Raw genomic sequence first — 18,760 nt, 5'->3', positions numbered from 1 at the left:
AACCCCATTACTGTACTGTACTCCACTGTTACAGCACAAACCGCGAAAGATCGCTCTTCAAAAAGCTCTCATTCACGGTGCGGCGAACATCGTGCTCGTTAATCACGACAGGAATCAGCTCGGACGTGCCAGAGTCGCTCGTGTGACCAGTGGGCTCGATGCCGGCCTGAACTGCTGCCGAACGATGGTGCGCTACTCGATCCGGCGCTGAAAAGCTGATGTCTTCAACAACCCGCTCCAAAATCGTGTTGAGCCTGCGAGCCCCAATGTTCTCCACCGCACCGTTGACCTCGTATGCAATGCGGGCAATTTCACGAATGGCTTCGGCGGTGAACTGTCCCAATTTGACACACACACGCATGAACGTCAGCTACAACAATTACAACTCATTATTGCAAAGTACGAGCAGCAGCTGGCGTACCGAGAGAGCGACACCCTCCGTCCGCATGAGCTCCACTTGTTGAGCAATCACATTTGCCTCTGGCCACGTCAGGAGCTGGTACAGGTCCGACTCAGAGAGCGCCTTGAGCTGCACACGAATCGGGAATCGGCCTTGCAGTTCTGGTAGCAAGTCTGACGGCTGACTGCTCCGGAAGGATCCACTTGCGATAAACAGAATCTGGCCATCAAAGAGCAAGAGTTGGCGACAATAATACATCGTTTGTTGTTTCGCAATTGAAACGACGAACATACATGGTCTGTGCGGACTGGACCAAACGGAGTCGAAACGAGTGTCCCTTCGATTAAGGGCAAGAGATCACGTTGTACTGGCTCGTAGCTGGCTTCGCTCACTATAGAAACACAGACACAAACCAAAATGCGAGATGGGGATGAGGAAAGAGAGCCACCAAAAAACTGCATTCATCAAAATACAGCAAAATCCTCCACTCACCAACACGCCTCGAGCTGCTGGTGGAGCTGGGAGTTGGCGTGCAAATCTTATCAATGTCCTCAATAAAGACAATGCCGTCTTGTTCAACGTGCTGGACTGCGCTTCGCACAATGAGCGTGTCGTTCAATAGGACCGACGCCTCCATTTCCGCCAGAAGTGACAGCGCGTCCTTGGCACGCATGCGCATCACTGGTGGTCGGTGGATGCGAGCCTCGGCTGCTTGTGTATGCGGGTCACTAGCGTTGGGCACAGCACCATTTGTGGTGGAGCGACCCGGAGTGCCGAGGGCGAGATGAGGCTGTTGAACGTGGTGGTGATGGTGGTGATGATGGTGCTTGGCATCCGCAACAGCAGCTCGGTGCTGGAATACCTGCAAGAGGGACTTTAGTTGCTGGGACATGGCTCCGAGGGCGGAGGCGATATTTCCAGAGTTTGAGGCTTGTTGTTGCTGTTGTTGTTGCTGCTGTTGTTGTTGCTGGTGTTGTGTGCTTGAAGGTTGATTCTGCTCGAGCTTTGACACGGGCGCTGGTCAAACCGCCGTTGCTCTCGAGAAATCGGGAAGCGCTCATGTCAGCGAGCATTTGTGCAAAGCTATCCAATGGGGCAGCATGTGCGGCATCGAGGTCTTCAGCGCTGAGCGACGTAAACTCAATCATGCGGTCGTCGGTGCGCGAGAAGTGAATCATGCGCCGAAGCGCCTCCTTGGTCTCTTCAATATGCTCTGGTGAAAGCACCTCGGTTGACTCGGCATTACGCCGCGCAATAATGTCGCCAATAATGCGATCCTCCACGGCGCGATGAATCTTATCCCGCACCTGTGCACGCGTTCGCGTACGCGCTGCTTGTACACTCAGTCGCACAAGATCGTGGATGGCATGTTCAATATCCTGCCGGTCATTGGCGGCAGCCGATCGAATATAGCGCGTGGCCTCGACTTTGATGAACGGGGCATCCGTTAGCTTGGCCATGCGGCGAGCAATTTCCGTCTTTCCTGCACCCCCAACAAAATGGTTGCATCATTGTCAGGCCACCGCCAGACCAACAGAGAGCAAAAAACCCAACCAAAACCCCCCAATATTGTGGTCGCGAGTGTGCCTTACCAACGCCAGTGCTGCCAATCATGATGATATTCTTGGGCACAACGACATCGCGCATGTTGGGTGGCAGCTGATGTCGTCGCCATCGGTTGCCTGTCGCCACACACACACACACACATAATATGGAGTGAGAATCGCAAGGACGCAACGAACGCAAGACGGAAGAATTCTTACGCAGAGCCAAGGCGACAGCTCGCTTGGCATCAACCTGCCCAACAACATGCTTGTCGAGCTCTGCGACGATTTGCGCGGGAGTCTTGAGCACCGACAATGGCGGTTGGGGAACGGAATCTGCACCAAAATTCAAGCTGAGTTGGTGACAAATCTGTCCCTGTCAAACTTTCTAAGACTCCAAATCTGGAGACTGCTCACCAGCGCCGTCTTGGATGTCGATGCCATGCAACGCGAGCTTGGACTTTTGGATGGACTGCATCAGACTGTCCGTGTCCTCAATGACGGAGAGACAGGTTGCGAGGAACTCGTCGAGCGATGCGCGGAGTCCGAGCGCGTCGTTCCGATCGCCCGAAGTGCCAGGAGCGTGCTTGATTGCGTGGATGTCGGCTGTGGACGGCGGCAGCAGATGCAGCGGCAGCGTCGGCGGAATGACCGCTGGCAGCACCGCAACTGGTGACGCGGTGGCTGGATTGGAAGGCGGGAAGCGCGACGAGTGGCGCCGAGCATGCTTGATGGCTGGTCGTGAGGCAGGGTTACTACTATGGGACAACGCAGCAGCAGCAGTAGCTGTAGCGGCAACAGCGGCGGGCGATGATCGCACAGACCGTGCAAAACCGGCAGTCGCAACGAGTCGGAGCATGACTCGATGAAGCAATCTGACTGAGCTCAGATTGAAATGATGCATGAAAAGGGGTTTGGCAAGATGTATTACAGTAGTTAGAGGGAGATGCGGGGGGGGGGGTTAGTGGGCATACGGAACTTGAAACTTTGCTTTTGCATCATTCATTCGATTCACACACACAAACACACACCCACAAACACACATCAAGCAGACCGATGCAACGGGTACTGAGCTACGAAACCGGACAAGGCGAAAAAACCGCTCGCCAAAACGCTCATCAACAAAAAGACCCAACAAAACCCAACACCCTCATTCCCATCTACTACTGCGTCTGGGCAAGCGCAGCGACAAGGGCGGCACCCTTGCCACTGCCGTCTTCAGAACGCTTGAAGTGGATCTTGGTTGAAATGCCGGGGAGCAGCTCGGCGACGGCGGCAGTCAGTCGGTGCTCAAAGTTCGGGTAGCGCTGGAACAGCGTGCCGTCGACAGCCACGGTGCAGTCGTGGGTCTTGGCGATCTTGGTGGCCACGGCAACAATGCCTGCAGCGGCGATGCGGGCGGCGCGCGTCGACACGAGCTCGCAGATACGCTTGATGATCATTCGGTCATCAATGGTGATCTTGTTCAAGGGCAGGCCGAACTCACGATGCAGCAAATCGCGAGTGAGGGAGAGATCAACAGTGTCATCGCTGTCGGAAGCAGGGTGTGCACGGTTAGAGAGATTGATACACCCGTCTCTGTAGTCAAGGATCACCAACAAAACCCCCTACCTCTCAATCTCGGACATCATCGCAGTCTTGAAGGCCTGAACCTCGCGGAACTTGCTGGTGAGGGTGCCCTGGAACAGCTGGCCGCTCTCGGCAAGCTCGACGGCAACGAGACGCGAGATTTCACCAAGATACATGCCCGAAATCATCTTCTCGAACAGCTGCTGGCCGCGGTTGATGGACGCAGCGTCCATGGTGCGGTCGTGCGGGGTGTACGGCAGGCGCTGGATTTCGTCGTCGAACGCACCCCACTCCATGTTGATAATGACCTTGCCAGTCTTTGGGGCGGGGCCAGTCCACTTGGGGATGGCCGTCACGTCCTCGAGGTAGCAGGTGTTGGAGCCCGTGCCGAGAATGAGACCGACGTAGCAGTTCTGGTCGTCGAGGCATCGTGCAATCTGGGTGCCAACCGTGTCGTTGACGATGGCAGCGACGTTGACCTTGATGCCCTTGCGCGCGAACGCCTCGTTCAGCAGGCGGCCGACGTCCTGGCCCTCGACGCCGGACGCGTGGAATCCTTTCGTCCAGCGGATGAGCTTGCCCGAGTTGATTGACTCTTGCTGCACGGGGAAGCTGAACGTGAAGCCCAACGGCAGCGTCTCAGTGATGCCGCGCGACTCCAAGAAGCCTTGCACCGACTCGGCAATAAAGTCAAACAGGGACTCGCCGGTTCCCGTCATGAGCTCTTGCGTCAGAACGTACTTGTCGCTCTCCGACTTGCACTGGCCGTGTCCGTCGAGCGTCAGCAGCAGAACGCGAAAGTTGCTTCCGCCGAGGTCGAGCGCCAGGAACCGGCCCTTCTCCTTGCCGGTCGGCAGGTTGGAGACGTGCGAGATGATCATCTTCATGGCGGCGCCGTTCTCCTTGGCGAGGCCCTTGCGCATTTCCTGCATCATGCTGTTGACAATGCCACGCAGCACCTCGATCGACGCGCCATACGCACTCTCGACGCTCGCAATGGCCTTTGCAGCAGCGGCAGACGGGACGCGTCCGTGCGCATACGTGCTCGAGGCCCGCGGCGCCGCATCGCCCGACGTCGACGCACCCTTTCCAGCAGCAGCAGCACCTGCGCTTCCAGACAGGGTCGGCTTCGGGGTGGAGCGCGGCGGCGGCGGCTTGGACGATGTCTTGCGCCAGTAGAGATACGCCCCGACCGCGCCAACGACGACGGCAGCGGCTGCGAGCGCCTGTCCCGAGGTCACTCCCGCGAATGCGTTCGTCGTCGTCGTCGAAGTCGAGGGTGAAGTCGAGGTTGAAGTTGAAGTCGAGGTTGAAGTCGTGGATTTGGCCATCTTTTGTTGCGAAATTTCGAAACTGGGAAATTGGGAAGTTGTTTGCTCTGCGTCATCGTCATTCACGATTCACGATTCATGATTCATGATTCATGATGATGATGATGATGGAAGTAAAGTAACAAACGGGGCACTTTGGGGGGTTGATTTGGAGCAGATGGGGAGAGGAGGGAGAGAGATGGAAGACCCAAGATTGCGCAAACTGGAAGACCCAAGATTGCGCAAACTCACTCATCGTGTGTTGAGGGGATGGCTGTGAGCAGAGGGGACGGCTGCGTGCTGATGCGCACTTTTGCTCTTTTGGAGGTCATTGCTTGTGCTCGATTGAGTGAGGGGGGAAAGCAAACAATGGCGGCAACAATGGCGCAATCCACCCCTCGCTTACGTCTGATCACATCATCATTCACCGTCCCCCCCTCCACTCCAATGGAAACAAACAACAATACAATTTATAGACATAAATGGAAGTCATGGTCTGATTGTCGTCGTTGCTGAGGCTTCACTCCATCTTTTGCTCAGCTTTCTCCTTTGATCATGAAGGAGACCTTCCACGATGCCGAGACGTCCCAGCGAATGTAAATCGCTTCGAATTGAGCCTTGGATGCGATGGGGGTATTTTGTGATTGAGTGGTTTGTATGGGGACTGCATTGGAGAGCGAGAGCGAGAGAGAGAGGAGAGGGACAATGCATGTGTAGCTGTAGCTGGGCTTTGGTTGTCTCACTCACTCTCTGGCCCTACCACACATATGCAACCCTTGACGCTTCAACTTCAATGTGCTTGCAGCTCGCACATCCACTTTGGCCTGCTGTCGGACGGCGACATGCAGCGCATCTCGCATATGCGCGTCGTCAATCGCGAGCTCTACCAGCAGCCAGACCGCGTCCCGACGCCACACGGTCCCCTCGACAAGCGACTGGTGAGTCCACGTTGTGCTGGGGAAATGCAGTGGGTTGTTTTGCGTTGTGCCCTGGCGATGCAGGACGGCGTTTTGGCGGGGAAAGGGCGTAAAGACGGCGAGGAGCAGAGATCTTGGCAATGCACATGCATTGAGGGAACAGGCAAGGCAAGGAGGGAGGGACAGCAGGCTTTCCCCCCACTCTGAGACTGTTGAATAGGATGCCAGTTTGATGAATGGGGATTGGGCGAAACAGGGGACGGAGTGGAGGCGACAGAGACGGATTCTGTGCATCTCCATTCGCTCTGTTGTCACCAACGTAGCGTGGTGATGGGGGACCAGGACGCGGTTACTACAGCTGCGCCGGCAAATTCAAGTAGGATTTATGTCGCCAGCAAAGAAAAAAACCTTCAGCGGGAACCAGAGTGCTGGGCTTTGAAAACAAAAAGCAACCTCAATTGTGGCGATGATGACATTTCGCGCCCAGCTGAGCTCACCCGTGCTTCTGATCGGTTCATACACTAACATTCGTTTTGACAAAACAACAGGGCACATCAATGAAGCAACACACCTGCGAAACATGCGGACATCCTATGACATCCTGCCCAGGACATTTCGGAGACTTGCAGTTTGAGCTGCCTGTCTTCCACTATGGATACTTCAAGGCCATCACCACCGTGCTGCAGAACATTTGCAAGGTGAGATTGCGCTTTGATGCCAAAACATGCTGCTGCGTTAGGCTCTCTCCCAATCAAACCAACCCAAACACCCACTCACTCCTCCTGCCTGCCTGCTGCTGTAGACTTGCTCCCGTGTCATGCTGCCGGTCGAGGAACGCCTCTTTTTCTTGCAGCGGCTGCGCAACCCGCTGCTGGAAATGCTGCACAAGCGCGCCATCTGCAAAAAGGTGAACGAAAAGTGCCGCCGCCTGCACAACTGCCCTTACTGCAACGCGCCGAACGGCCCCGTCAAGAAGGTGGCCTTCATGAAGCTCTCGCACGACACCTACCGCATGAGCGAAAAGCAGCGGTCGGACGACCGTGTCGACTTTCTCAACTCCTTCCAGGAGGCGGTGGCGCGCAACAAGGATTTGCGTCCTCTGCTCACCAAGGCAATGGACGAGCTCAACCCCTTGCGCGTGCTCCGGCTCTTTGAAGCCATCCCCAACGAAGACGTCGAGTTGCTCGGTCTCGATCCCCTCAAGGGCCGGCCCGAGCGTCTCATTCTGACGCGCATGCTCGTCCCTCCCGCCTGCATTCGCCCGTCTGTGGCGATGGACGCTGGGGCTGGTTCCAACGAAGACGATCTCACTATGAAGCTCTCCGAAATTGCGTTTATCAATTCGGTCATTCGCAAGTCGCTGTCCAACCCGACCAACATGATTGCAAATCTGGTCGAGGAATGGGAGCACTTGCAGAACGTGTGCGCCATGTACATTAACGGCGATGTGGCCAACCAGTTGCCGCAACAAAACCTAAAGCCCGTTCGTGGCTTTTGCCAACGTCTCAAGGGCAAGACGGGTCGCTTCCGAGGCAACCTGTCGGGCAAGCGTGTCGATTTTTCGAGCCGCACCGTCATCTCCCCAGACCCCAACCTTCGCATTGATGAGGTGGCTGTGCCCGAACATGTTGCCAAGATTCTGACCTTCCCCGAGCGCGTTACCAGCCACAACATTGAAGAAATGCGCCAGCTGATCATTGCTGGAACGGACCAGTATCCTGGCGCAAACTATGTCGAGTTGAACCGAGGCGCTGGCGGTGGTTTGACTGCAGCAGGTACCGTCGCGACTGCAGGCGGTGCGTCTACATCGGCGGCGGCCGGGGCCACAGCAGCGGCAGCAGCGGCGGCAGGAAGCTCGGCGGCAGGCCAAGTCAAGGGCGCCGCGGCCCCTCTCGTCAACCCAAAGCGCTACCTCAAGTACGGCAACCGCCAGGAGATTGCACGCGATCTTCGCGTGGGCGATGTTGTCGAGCGTCACTTGCGCACGGGTGATATCGCGCTCTTCAATCGCCAACCGTCCCTGCACAAGCTCTCCATCATGTGCCACTTTGTGCGCATTTCGCCCTTCCGCACCTTCCGCTTTAACGAGTGTGTCTGCACGCCTTACAATGCGGATTTCGACGGTGACGAAATGAACTTGCACGTCCCTCAAACGGAAGAGGCGCGCGCCGAGGCCATGGTGCTCATGGGTGTCAAGTCCAACATGATTACCCCGCGCAACGGCGAGCCGCTTATCGCCGCCATCCAGGATTTCATCACGGGCGCCTACTTGCTGTCGCGCAAGGACCTCTTCCTCGACCAGAGCATGTTCACGCAGCTGTGCGCATGCATGAGCGACGCCGGCATCCAGATTGACATTCCTCCGCCTGCCATTCTGAAGCCTGTCCGTCTGTGGACTGGCAAGCAGCTCTTTAGTGTCCTGATGCGGCCCAACAAGCAGTGCAAGGCCCGAATGAACCTCCGCACCGCGTCGCGCACGTATTCCAAGAAGGACGAGGAAATGTGCAAAAATGACGGCTTTGTCAACATTCGCAACTCGGAGCTGTTGAGTGGCAGCATGGACAAGGCACTGCTGGGCTCTGGCAGCAAAAGCACCATCTTTTACGTCCTGTTGCGCGACTTTGGCGAGCAGACGGCTGCCGACGCCATGTCGCGCCTGGCCAAACTTGCGTCGCGATTCTTGTGCAATTACGGGTTTTCCATTGGCATTGGCGACGTCACTCCGACGCTCAAGCTTTTGCAGGCGAAGGAGGTCATGCTGCAGGTGGGCTACACCAAGTGCGACGGGTACATTGAGGCCTTCCGAGGCAACGCGCTGCCCTCGCAGCCTGGCTGCTCGCCCGAGCAGACGCTCGAGTCTGTCATCAACGGAGAGCTCTCTCAGATTCGTGAGGATGCTGGCAAGATGTGCTTGGAGGAGCTCGACAAGTCCAATGCTCCGCTGCGGATGGCGCTCTGCGGCTCGAAAGGTTCCAACATTAACATTTCCCAAATGATTGCCTGCGTCGGTCAGCAGACCGTCAGCGGCACGCGCATCCCCAACGGCTTTGAGGACCGCGCACTGCCACACTTCCCGAAAAAGTCCCGCTTCCCGGCCGCGAAGGGTTTTGTTCGAAACAGCTTCTTTACTGGCTTGTCGCCGACCGAGTTCTTCTTCCACACGATGGGTGGTCGTGAAGGTCTGGTCGATACTGCCGTCAAGACTGCCGAGACTGGTTACATGCAGCGCCGCTTGATGAAGGCGCTGGAGGATTTGTCCGTCCAGTACGATTCGACCGTTCGTGATTCTATCGGCGGCGTTGTGCAGCTGCGGTATGGCGATGACGAGCTCGACCCTGCATCCATGGAGGGCTCGAACAAGCCTGTGGACTTTAAGCGCGTCTTTGAGCACGTTCGCAACAACTCGCCCGCTGGAAGCGACCAAAGCCTCTTCCCGTACGAAATTACCCAGTTCTCCCACAAGGTCATTCTGTTGTACCTGGAAGAGCGCCGGGCTTTGCAGCGTCCCGGCACGCGTGCCATGCACGACGAGCCCGTGCCGCAGTTTTACGAAGAGTTGCGCGGATTTTTGCAGTCCGTTGCTGACAGCCTTGCGAGCATGCGCGACAAGCGTGGTCTGGATCCGTACTCGATCGGCCCACTGGACAAGTCGGATCCTCGCAGCGTTGCTCTGAGCGAATCCGCTCGTCTTCAGCAGTCCATTGTCGATAAGGTGGCCAAGTACACGAGCAAGCAACTCGAAGGCTTCCGTGAGCTGTGCGTGTCCAAGTACAAGCGTGCCACCATCGAGGCCGGCACTGCCGTCGGAGCAGTCGGTGCACAGAGTATTGGTGAACCCGGCACCCAAATGACACTTAAGGTGAGTCAGATAGATGCAAATGGAAGAGAGGCAGCTCTTGGAAGGTTGGAGCTGACTGTTTTGCTTTTCGTTTTGTGTTCTTTTGATCTCTGTAGACTTTCCATTTCGCTGGTGTAGCCAGTATGAACATCACACTTGGTGTCCCGCGTATTAAGGAAATTATCAATGCTTCCAAGGTGATCAGCACGCCCATCATCACTGCAGAGCTATTGGATCAATCAAAGGAATCGATCGCGCGTATCGTCAAGGGTCGAACTGAAAGCACCCGCCTGGGTGAAATTTCAGACTTTATGCGCGAGATTTTCACTCCCCACCAATCCTTCCTGCATGTGCGGCTGAGCCGCTCTCAGATCCGACAACTCTGTGTAAGTTTTGTGCTACTCTTGGTGTGCAGGTGCAAATTCTCGCCCAACGTAACCTTGCTGATGAATTTCTGCTCTTCTTCTAGCTCCAAATTGATGCCGAGCAAGTCAAGAACGCTCTACTTGCTTCCAAGCTTCGAGGTACCAGAATGCTCGATGATGCACCAGCTATGGGCGCCAATGATTTTCAAACACTAACGGACTCACTGTTTGATTGACTGGCTTGGTCTGTTTGACAGCAAATTCACGTGGCGTCGCCTTTCGATCTGTGCATCAAGCCTCCAGTGGAGAAGGATTCTAGCTTGTCCGAGCTGAAAAAACTGTCCAGCTCGTTCTTTTCCATCCAGCATCTCAACCATGCGATTGGCAATGTGATTGTATCGGTATGGACTTTGCAGTTTGCCTTTTTTTTTGTTCTTCGTCGATTTTGCGGCGGATCACGTTTCTCATTTGTTTCTTTTGTTGCACCCGTGCGATTTTCATGTTTTAGGGCATCTCGACGGTCAAGCGCGCCGTCATCAACCAAAAGACGCCTGGCAAGTACAATCTGCTCGTCGAAGGCACGAATCTTCTGGCTGTCATGGGCATCGAAGGTGTCGATTGGATGCGGACCAAGAGCAACCACATTATGGAAATGAAGGATTCGCTGGGTATCGAGGCTGCACGGTACGTCATTCGTCAGTGGCGATAGCTTTGGGTTTGAAATGGTGGTTGATGCGGTGTTTTCTAACCTGCCTTTTCACACTCCATCCTCCTCCTTTCTCAGATCGACAATCATGAACGAAATTCAATACACGATGCAGAGTCACGGCATGAGCATTGACACGCGACACCTCATGCTTCTGGCAGACTTGATGACCTCCAAGGGCGATGTTCTCGGCATCACCCGGTTTGGCATTGCCAAGATGAAGGAGAGTGTGCTTATGCTGGCATCTTTCGAAAAGACCACCGACCATCTGTTTGACGCCTCGCTGTACGGCCAGACGGACTCTGTTCGCGGTGTTAGTGAGTGCATCATCATGGGTATCCCGATGACGATCGGCACTGGTCTGTTCAAGCTGCTGCAACGACAAGCAGTTGGCTCGAACGCAGTGAAGAAGAAGCTTGCTCAGCGCTCCTTCCTATTCGACAACCCAAAGCTCCACACGACGTCCAGCTGATTTGAGTGCTTTGTTTTTTGTTCCGTTAACGATTTGCTTTGCTGAGGTGCTTCTTTGAAATAATAAAGTCGAGCATGTTCAGTTGCGTTTCTATTCATCCCTTTTTTGTTTTTGCGCTCGTCGTAAAGTCAAATCATTTAGCTGCATCTTATCGATTTTTTGGAATTATTTAAGCACTGATCCAAATCCGGAAACAGTTCAGTCTACTTTTTTTGTTTCCATTTTTTTTTTCAGTCGCTCAGCCAAACATGAGCGCGGCCGACAACAACAATGGTGTTCCAGCACTCGCTAACGCCGGCATCGTAGACAACCCAGCCAACGTTGCTCACAGTGACACTCGACCGGGTGTGTCGCCGACCACTCCATCGTCCATCAGCATGGTCAATGCCAATGTCAATGTCAACGGCAATGACGGCAACAATCGTCTTTCAGCCAAACGCCCACTTGCTAACGCCGATCTCGTCGACGACCCAGCCAATGGTCACGACGGCAACACTCGACCGGGTGGGTCGCCGACCACATCATCGACCGTCAACATGGTCAATGTCAACGGCCATGACAATGATGGCAACCACCGAGACCGAGCGGTGAGTGCGCCGGGTGAGGGTGGCCGGCAGCGGATGGGCGGGTCGGCGAAACGCGCGCGCGTGGATGACAGCGACGACCACATGTCCGACGACGACAACGGCGACGACCGCAGCGATGGTGGCGCAGCCCCACACAGGACCATCGACACGTCGGATGGAGCCCATGGCGCGTCGACCGAGGAGAGTGCGACGAGCGACCGAGCCAGCGAGGCAATGGACGTCGACGAGCCAGACCGCAGCTTGTCCGGTCAGCTCGCTGATGGCAGCGACGACGATGACAGTGACGATGGCATCGGGAACTATGGATTCACGCACAGCTCTGAGGATGAACACCATGCTGATTCCGACAGCGATTCCAGCGACGACGATGGCGAGGGCGTGCGAGGTGAGGTCGATCACCTCTGAGCTTTGTGTCGCTCGATTTGGGCAATGTGTACCGGCATACGAAGAGCATTCACTCCATTCGAGCTAACAATACTAACATTGTCATGAAAATGGTCCTGCAGAGAAACTGTTCGCCTGGCTTCATTACGAACGACTGGCCAAGCGCAATCCGCTTGATGTTCTCAACGAGCTTGGGCTGCGCATCGATTTTGTATGGAGCTGTTGGCGGATTGTTGAGCTGACCAACGACGGGAGTTGCTTTTGGTGCTTATGCTGTATTGGTTTTGGACTTGGCAGGAAAATGATCAGACCGAGCCGTCGGAAGAGGAGCTGTGGAAGATTGTGATGGAGGCCGTTTTGCGCATGACAGCGTCAGCACCTCGCAAGAAGCTGGAGGATGTCAACACCATTGACGACGTGGTTCGTCTCATCAAGACAAGCAAGAATATCGTCATTCTAAGCGGAGCAGGGGTATGAGGACAACTGTAGTTCATGTGCGCCACATGCATGCACGTTCACTCATTCTTTTGATGCTTTGATTCATCCATAGATCTCTGTTTCGTGCGGCATCCCAGACTTCCGTTCCAAAGACGGCGTGTATGCGCGTTTGCGAGTCGACTTTCCAACGCTCCCAGATCCCCACGCCATGTTTGACATTGAGTTCTTCCGTTCCGATCCACGACCGTTCTTCCAGTTTGCCAAGGTATGTGACTTTGTGGCCATCACAAGAAGATGCATCAGAGCCGCAAGTGTGCCTCCCACATATGCACTGACGTCTGTTTTTTTTTTTTCGCAATACTTTAACCGATGTAACAGGAGCTCTTCCCGGGCAACTTCCTTCCCGCCGCGAGCCATTACTTTATTTCCATGCTCGACCAGAAGGGGCAGCTTCTGCGAAACTACACCCAAAACATTGACACACTTGAGCACGTTGCAGGCGTCAAGAACATGCTGCAATGCCACGGCTCGTTCGCGACGGCGTCGTGCATGGTTTGTCACGCACAGTCCGACGGCATGCTGATCAAGGAGCAGGTGATGCAACAGATCGTGCCACGCTGCAGCCAGTGCGGGCCTGAGGTGGAGCAAGCAATCATCAAGCCCGATATCGTCTTCTTTGGCGAGCAGTTGCCGCAAGCCTTCCACGACTCGTTGATGCAAGATCGTCAGAAGGTGGATTTGCTGATTGTGATGGGCTCGTCGCTCAAGGTGCAGCCTGTTGCCCACATCCCAGGTGACTAGTCTCGACATGTTATGCTTCTGCTTGCGTTCTGGAAGAACAAGTGTCTGATTTTTGATTTTTTGTGTTTGTTTTTGCTTGGTCGGCAGGATGCTTTGACGAGTCCGTTCCCCGCATTCTCATCAATCGCGAGCCGCTGCCTCGTGTTGCATTTGATGTCGAGCTTCTTGGCAACTGCGACCAGATTGTGCAAGAGTTGTGCGCTCGGCTGGGACCCGAGTATGATCTTCAGGCGTTTGCGGCAGACAAGGCGACCGAGACTTTTGGATCTGCTCCAGCTTGGACGCAGCCGGGCTATGTGGCCCCGCCAAGCACGAGCTCCAACGCGGAGGCTGGCACCAGCATGGCAACAACGGTTTCGGTGGCCACCGAAGTCGTCGCGACGTCCGCCGAAACGGGCACGACAGAAGTTGTGGTAGCGACCGCCACCGCTGCTGTCACAGAGTCTGCAGAAGACGCTCCAGCGGCGACCGAGCAAGCAGAAAACAGCGAAGACGACGAGGACGACGAAGAGCAATTGGGCGAAGAGGTTCAAGGCGTTCGCGAGCGGTTCCGGTTTGTTGCGCCGGCTCGCTATATTTTTTCAGGCGCCGAGTTGCCTGCTCCTTTCAAGCACTACCGCGGTGGCAGCGATAGCGACAGCGGCAGCGACGATGATGATGACGGCGACGACGAAGGCGACGGGAACGACGATGGCGACGAGAACGGCGACGAGAACGGCGCCGACATGGACGGTTCCGGCGAGCCTCACGACGACGGCGACGACGACGATGATGAGAATGCCGAGGTCGACGAGCAAGGCGTGAATTCTGATTCTCAACACGACGAAGACGGTCAAGAGGATCAATCCGATTGAGCGACGTTTGGGAGCGTTGAACGCGCAACCAACCACTTTCACTGTTGATCCATGTTATTACAGCATGCATTCGTTTTTTGCCATTGATGCTGTTGTCTGTTTTGTTCTGGCTGACTCAGAGTCAGCTGCATTTATTCTCATAGTACAAAAATGAGAGCAATCGAGTCTTTTTTTTTTTTTTTTTTTTTTTTGTTTTTTTCCCAAGCTGTTGTTTCTGTCATCATGGTCAACATTTCCACTGCCGATCTGCGCGAACCGCGCGTCTTCCTCTACATTATCGTCTGGGTAAGTGAAGGAGTGACATTGACTTGCCGAGCAAGAGCGAGCGAGGGAGCGTGACAGAGAGAGAGTGACCGAGCGAGGCATTGAGAGAACAATGGAATCACAATCCGCGGTTCGACCCGCCGGCACTTTGAGTCGCATTTCGTGAATTGCGAAACTGACAAGCATATCAACAACGACGGGGAATGTGAGTGTGAGTGTGGGGTTTTGCTGTCTCAGCTTCGACAAGTCAACAAAGAGCCAAAAACATGGCCATAAAAAAAAAAAAAAAAAAAAAAGCGAGAATTTCAAAAAAATAAAAAAAAAATGAAAAGAATCCAATACAAAATAATACAAAATAATCTTCTAAATCTGCTGGAAACTCGCTCTTGTCGACGTTGACTTTGTTGTGCTTTGTTGACTGCTACAACTGCACACTTGCATTTGAGCAAAAGTGAGCGAAGAAGCGCGTCAGTCAGTCAGGAAGAGGACACGCGTCAAACCCATTTCTCGCCCTTCTTTTTCCCCCTTTGTGCTTTCATGCTAACCCCTTGTGCTTGGTTATCATTCTTGATTCAATACATTGGCGCTAGTTCCTGGCCATGATCTCGTTTGGCTGCGTCGCGGGCCCCGATTACCGCGATTCTGGCTCGCTCGCCGGCGCATGTCCCGGCTCGTTCAAGTACGACTCGCTCGACGCAATCTGCAACAGTAAGTTTCACAACTACTCACAACTTTGGTTTTTACAACAAAAGCCGCCCTAAACAACTTTGTGATGTTTCAAAAACTCTTCAAAAACTCTTTCTAGATGACGTTATCGGCAAAAGCTCATGGAAGAGCAGCGGCGTCTTCATGGTCGCCATTGGTGTGATTGTCTTTATCTGGGCCTTCGTGATGACTGTCGCTCATGTCGTCTTCCCGTCCAAGCTGCCGCTGTCCATGCCAATCATTGTAAAGCGTTCTGCTTGTTTTTTACTTTTTTTCTTTTTTGGTTGTCCATCGCTCGAGCGTCCTGGATGGCTTGCTCAATTCTTGCACCGTTTTTCTTCTTGGCTTGTTCTTTTGCAGGAGCTCGGTGTCAACATTGCCATGGTTTTCTTGTTCATCATTGCCTCGGCCGTCTGGGCCAAGACAGTTTCTGACATTGGCGACGAACTCACTAGCTTTGGCATTTCGTTCACCACCTGGAGGGCAGGCGCAGTAAGCAAGCCAGATGGTACTCGAGCGCGTTTTTGAGACGTTGCTTTCACTCACCCATTGTCAACTCATTCTGCATAGGCATTTGGATTCTTGTCTACTTTTGCGTTGCTCGCGCTGGCCGTGTTCATCGCCCTGAGCATTCGCCGCGGCGCCCCTGCTGCTGCCCCTGCTGTCGTGTAACTCAACTCGACCGAGGCATTGTGGATGCGGGTGCTTTAAACAACCTTCAACATCGCTCTTCGCCAATACATGTATAAAACCAACACCCATACTGTAGATCTTGATCTTTTCGTTCAACTTTTCTTCTTTTTTGTTGCTGCAAACACAAAAGAACAAAACAAAAAAAAAACTTCATGCGAACACACGCTGGGGGTAAAAGCTACAGAGTTGCGAGAGGCAACAAGGACATTACTCGTTTAATGACCATGGCCGCCCATCATCGGTGGTCCACGACCACGGCCGGCCGGCGGGCCGTCAGCAGGGTTGTGTGCGGGGGTGTTCTTGATCGTCTCGTCGACCGACAGAATGAGGCAAGCGGCCTCGGAGGCGGCGGTGATGGCGTTGATCTTGACAAGTGCGGGCTCCCAAACGAACGTCTTGAACGTGTCGGTAATGTCCTCGTTGAAAATGTCAACACCAAACCAGGTGCCGTCAGCCTGAGCGTGCTTGAAGCGCAGCTTGTTGAGGATGTTGGTCGAGTCAAAGCCGGCGTTGTCGCACAGCTGACGGGGGATGACCTCGAGGGCCTTGGCAAAGGCCGAGATGACGAGTTGCGGCTTGCCGGCAATCGTGCGCGAGTACTCGCGCAGGTAGCGAGAGAGCTCCATCTCGATGGCACCGCCACCAGCAACAACAGAGTCGCTCTTGAGCGCTCGTCGGACAATCATGATGGCGTCGTGCAGCGAGCGTTGGGTCTCTTCCAGGAACTGCTCGGCGCCACCACGGATGATGATGGTGCACGTCTTGCTCTTGGGGGTGCCCGTGAAAAAGTTGTAGCGCTCGCCACCGACCTGTCGCTCGTCGAACGACTCGCAGGTGCCGAGAACGCTCTCTTGCAAGTCGTTGACGGACGACTGAATGGCGCCACCGCATGCCTTCATTGTTCGCTTCAAATCCTCGTCAGCCACACGGCCAGCGCAGAAAATGTCGCGGTCGGCAAAGAACTGCGTGGCAACATCGCCAATCGGCAGCTTGGACAGGACGACCTTTGCGCCGCTCGCGACAATCTTTTCGAGCTTGTCGTACAGAATCTTCCACTCTGCATCGACGATTGCTTGGTATTCCTGTGGGGGATGATGGGTGGGATGAAAGTCAGAAAAAAACAAAAACGGCCAAAAAGCAAACTACCTCAATCCTTCCACAAAAAAACGAACTGAGAAAAGAAAACTCACATCGACAGACTTGACACGAATCTCGGCATTGTCACGCTCAGCCTTAAGTTCGAGCTCAATGTTAAGAAGGGCAATCTTGGGGGAGGTGTAGCTCTTGGGCTGCATCTCAAAGCCGGCGTACGAGAAGGTCTTCTTGAAGGCAACACCGGGGACGAGCACGCTCTCCTCGAGTGCGCCACCCTGGACCTTCTTCATGCCAATCATGCTGAGGGGCAAATCCTTGTCGAGCGAGAGGACGGCGTCGACAACCACCTGGGAGAAGAACTCCTTCTGGCGAGCAATAATCTTCGAGTTCATGGCAGTAGCGGCGCACTTGACGAGCAACTCGCGCTGTTCCTTGGGATCGGCGCGCTGGATGAGCACGGCAATCTCACGGATGCGGGCGACGGCGAGGGCGGTGGCCTGTCGGATGGCACGGACAATGACCTGCGGGTGCACGCCGTCCTCGACGAAAGGCTTGGCCTCCTTCAGGAACTCGCCAGCGAGCAGCACCACACTGGTGGTACCATCGCCGACCTCAGCGTCCTGCGACTTGGCAATGTCGACAAGCGTCTTTGCAGCGGGGTGAACAATGTCGAGCAGCTTCATGATCGTAGCGCCGTCGTTTGAGATGGTGGTTTTGCCTGTTTTTGTTGATACCATTTCCAAAAGTTGAGTGAGTCATGAGGTGTGCTTTGATGCTTTGTGGAGGACCACAACTGTGGATTGATTTCACAGAAGCGCAAACGTCAGATCTCGCTTTTTTTTTTTTTTTTTTTTTTTTTTGCTTTTCGCTGGATTTGCATTGGGTTTGTTTCACTTTTTGTACCGAAATGCTTGTTCGTTTCGCGGCTCAGTTTTTTGCGCACAGAGAGCGCGGCGCATCGATGCAAGACGCACACACACACACACCACTCTACCACAAGCACCGAACGAGCGAGGCCGATCGACTGAGTGGAAGACGAGGGAAAAACAACAATAAAAAAATAATGAAAGCAAAGCACATGGAAAAGCAACAAAAAAAAATAAAATAAAAAAATAAAAATAAAAAAATAAAAAAATATTTCGGAGGATCTCGACTTTTGGTGCTTTTGTTTCGCTGCTGCTTTTCGCTTTGAGCTCGATTCGACGCGATGATGACAAAAGACATCAAAAGCGCGAGAGAGTCAACATCCAGCGAAAAACACACTGGGTCCCTCCAAACTTCTGGCTGGTCGAACAAAAAAAACCAATAAAAAAATAACATCAATGCAATGGAAAAACTAACCATGGCCGTCAACGACGAGCTTGTCCATGCCGCGGGGACCGAGGGTGGTGCGCACGGCGTCGACAATGATCTGGCACGCATTGATGTTGCTGATCAGCTGCGGCTTGCCCTGCGACGAGTCGGTGCCTTCCTTCAGCAGGATGATTTGTGGTTGCTGAAGCGAAGACGAATAAAAAAAAAAAAAAAAAAAAAAAAGTCAGTGCAATGGAAAGTCCATACAAGTCCCATACAAAGTCCGTTCTCCCGTCCTCAGCATCCTCAGTCCTCAAAGAGGTCCCCACTCTGTCTTCACATTCAAAAATCGAATGGGAAACAAAAATGGGGTCATGATTGCACAATGTGTTACCATGCGTCCACCGGGGCCCATCATTCTCGCAAAGGAGTGTTTGTTTGTCGTTGGTAAGATGAAAAGAGGACTGAGGACGGACGAGACGAGGAATGAATGATGATGATGCATTCACCAAGCAAGAACAGTCA

The 18,760-nt window shown here is 54.1% G+C and overlaps 6 protein-coding genes across 6 annotated transcripts; 3 read left to right on the top strand and 3 right to left on the bottom strand.

Annotated features, from left to right (window-relative positions):
* Positions 1-28: 28 nt before the first annotated feature.
* Positions 29-2,803, bottom strand: CAOG_05119 (heat shock protein HslVU; the record flags this gene model as incomplete). The annotated part of the gene is made up of 8 exons (XM_004346754.2): positions 29-334; positions 422-619; positions 694-791; positions 893-1,367; positions 1,411-1,883; positions 1,993-2,082; positions 2,164-2,280; positions 2,362-2,803. The coding sequence occupies 8 exons, from the start codon at positions 2,801-2,803 to the stop codon at positions 29-31; spliced, it is 2,199 nt and encodes a 732-aa protein (XP_004346804.2).
* Positions 2,804-2,855: 52 nt separating this feature from the next.
* CAOG_05118 (hexokinase-2) lies at positions 2,856-4,882 on the bottom strand. Its single transcript, XM_004346753.2, has 2 exons — positions 3,556-4,882; positions 2,856-3,474 (listed from the first exon to the last, which is right to left on the bottom strand). The coding sequence occupies exons 1-2, from the start codon at positions 4,446-4,448 to the stop codon at positions 3,108-3,110; spliced, it is 1,260 nt and encodes a 419-aa protein (XP_004346803.2). The 5' UTR covers positions 4,449-4,882; the 3' UTR covers positions 2,856-3,107.
* A 496-nt stretch (positions 4,883-5,378) lies between these two features.
* On the top strand, positions 5,379-11,121 carry CAOG_05117 (polymerase III polypeptide A; the record flags this gene model as incomplete). The annotated part of the gene is made up of 9 exons (XM_004346752.2): positions 5,379-5,419; positions 5,629-5,761; positions 6,289-6,438; positions 6,543-9,599; positions 9,695-9,964; positions 10,048-10,102; positions 10,247-10,344; positions 10,452-10,627; positions 10,728-11,121. The coding sequence occupies 9 exons, from the start codon at positions 5,379-5,381 to the stop codon at positions 11,119-11,121; spliced, it is 4,374 nt and encodes a 1,457-aa protein (XP_004346802.2).
* A 216-nt stretch (positions 11,122-11,337) lies between these two features.
* CAOG_05116 (SIR2 family histone deacetylase) lies at positions 11,338-14,327 on the top strand. The gene is made up of 6 exons (XM_004346751.2): positions 11,338-12,093; positions 12,215-12,303; positions 12,390-12,563; positions 12,643-12,795; positions 12,909-13,323; positions 13,419-14,327. Exons 1-6 carry the CDS (start codon positions 11,370-11,372, stop codon positions 14,183-14,185), a joined length of 2,322 nt encoding a protein of 773 aa, XP_004346801.2. The 5' UTR covers positions 11,338-11,369; the 3' UTR covers positions 14,186-14,327.
* A 25-nt stretch (positions 14,328-14,352) lies between these two features.
* CAOG_05115 (hypothetical protein) lies at positions 14,353-15,922 on the top strand. Its single transcript, XM_004346750.2, has 5 exons — positions 14,353-14,470; positions 15,040-15,157; positions 15,255-15,397; positions 15,515-15,646; positions 15,725-15,922. The coding sequence occupies exons 1-5, from the start codon at positions 14,408-14,410 to the stop codon at positions 15,824-15,826; spliced, it is 558 nt and encodes a 185-aa protein (XP_004346800.1). The 5' UTR covers positions 14,353-14,407; the 3' UTR covers positions 15,827-15,922.
* CAOG_05114 (chaperonin containing TCP1) lies at positions 15,834-18,708 on the bottom strand. The gene is made up of 4 exons (XM_004346749.2): positions 18,630-18,708; positions 18,284-18,437; positions 17,038-17,660; positions 15,834-16,929 (listed from the first exon to the last, which is right to left on the bottom strand). The coding sequence occupies exons 1-4, from the start codon at positions 18,651-18,653 to the stop codon at positions 16,063-16,065; spliced, it is 1,668 nt and encodes a 555-aa protein (XP_004346799.2). The 5' UTR covers positions 18,654-18,708; the 3' UTR covers positions 15,834-16,062.
* Positions 18,709-18,760: the final 52 nt, after the last annotated feature.

Source organism: Capsaspora owczarzaki, assembly GCF_000151315.2.
Source record: "Capsaspora owczarzaki ATCC 30864 unplaced genomic scaffold supercont2.8, whole genome shotgun sequence".
NCBI classification, from domain to species: domain Eukaryota; class Filasterea; order Ministeriida; family Capsasporidae; genus Capsaspora; species Capsaspora owczarzaki.
Note: the sequence above shows the minus strand (reverse complement) of the source record. Positions and strands in the feature narration are given on the sequence as shown.

Excerpts from the sequence above, each read along its gene's own strand:
- CAOG_05114 (XM_004346749.2), bottom strand. The coding sequence starts at position 18,653 with ATGATGGGCCCCGGTGGACGCATG. Across the intron at positions 17,661-18,283 it reads GCTCGTCGTTGACGGCCATG|GCAAAACCACCATCTCAAAC; the intron begins GTTAGTTTTTCC and ends CAACAAAAACAG. Across the intron at positions 16,930-17,037 it reads TTCGTGTCAAGTCTGTCGAT|GAATACCAAGCAATCGTCGA; the intron begins GTGAGTTTTCTT and ends CATCCCCCACAG.
- CAOG_05116 (XM_004346751.2), top strand. The coding sequence starts at position 11,370 with ATGAGCGCGGCCGACAACAACAATGGTGTTCCAGCACTCGCTAACGCC. Across the intron at positions 12,304-12,389 it reads TTGGGCTGCGCATCGATTTT|GAAAATGATCAGACCGAGCC; the intron begins GTATGGAGCTGT and ends TGGACTTGGCAG. Across the intron at positions 12,796-12,908 it reads CGTTCTTCCAGTTTGCCAAG|GAGCTCTTCCCGGGCAACTT; the intron begins GTATGTGACTTT and ends CCGATGTAACAG.
- CAOG_05118 (XM_004346753.2), bottom strand. The coding sequence starts at position 4,448 with ATGATGCAGGAAATGCGCAAGGGCCTCGCCAAGGAGAACGGCGCCGCC. Across the intron at positions 3,475-3,555 it reads ATGATGTCCGAGATTGAGAG|CGATGACACTGTTGATCTCT; the intron begins GTAGGGGGTTTT and ends TGCTTCCGACAG.
- CAOG_05115 (XM_004346750.2), top strand. The coding sequence starts at position 14,408 with ATGGTCAACATTTCCACTGCCGATCTGCGCGAACCGCGCGTCTTCCTC. Across the intron at positions 15,158-15,254 it reads GCTCGACGCAATCTGCAACA|ATGACGTTATCGGCAAAAGC; the intron begins GTAAGTTTCACA and ends AACTCTTTCTAG. Across the intron at positions 15,398-15,514 it reads CGCTGTCCATGCCAATCATT|GAGCTCGGTGTCAACATTGC; the intron begins GTAAAGCGTTCT and ends GTTCTTTTGCAG.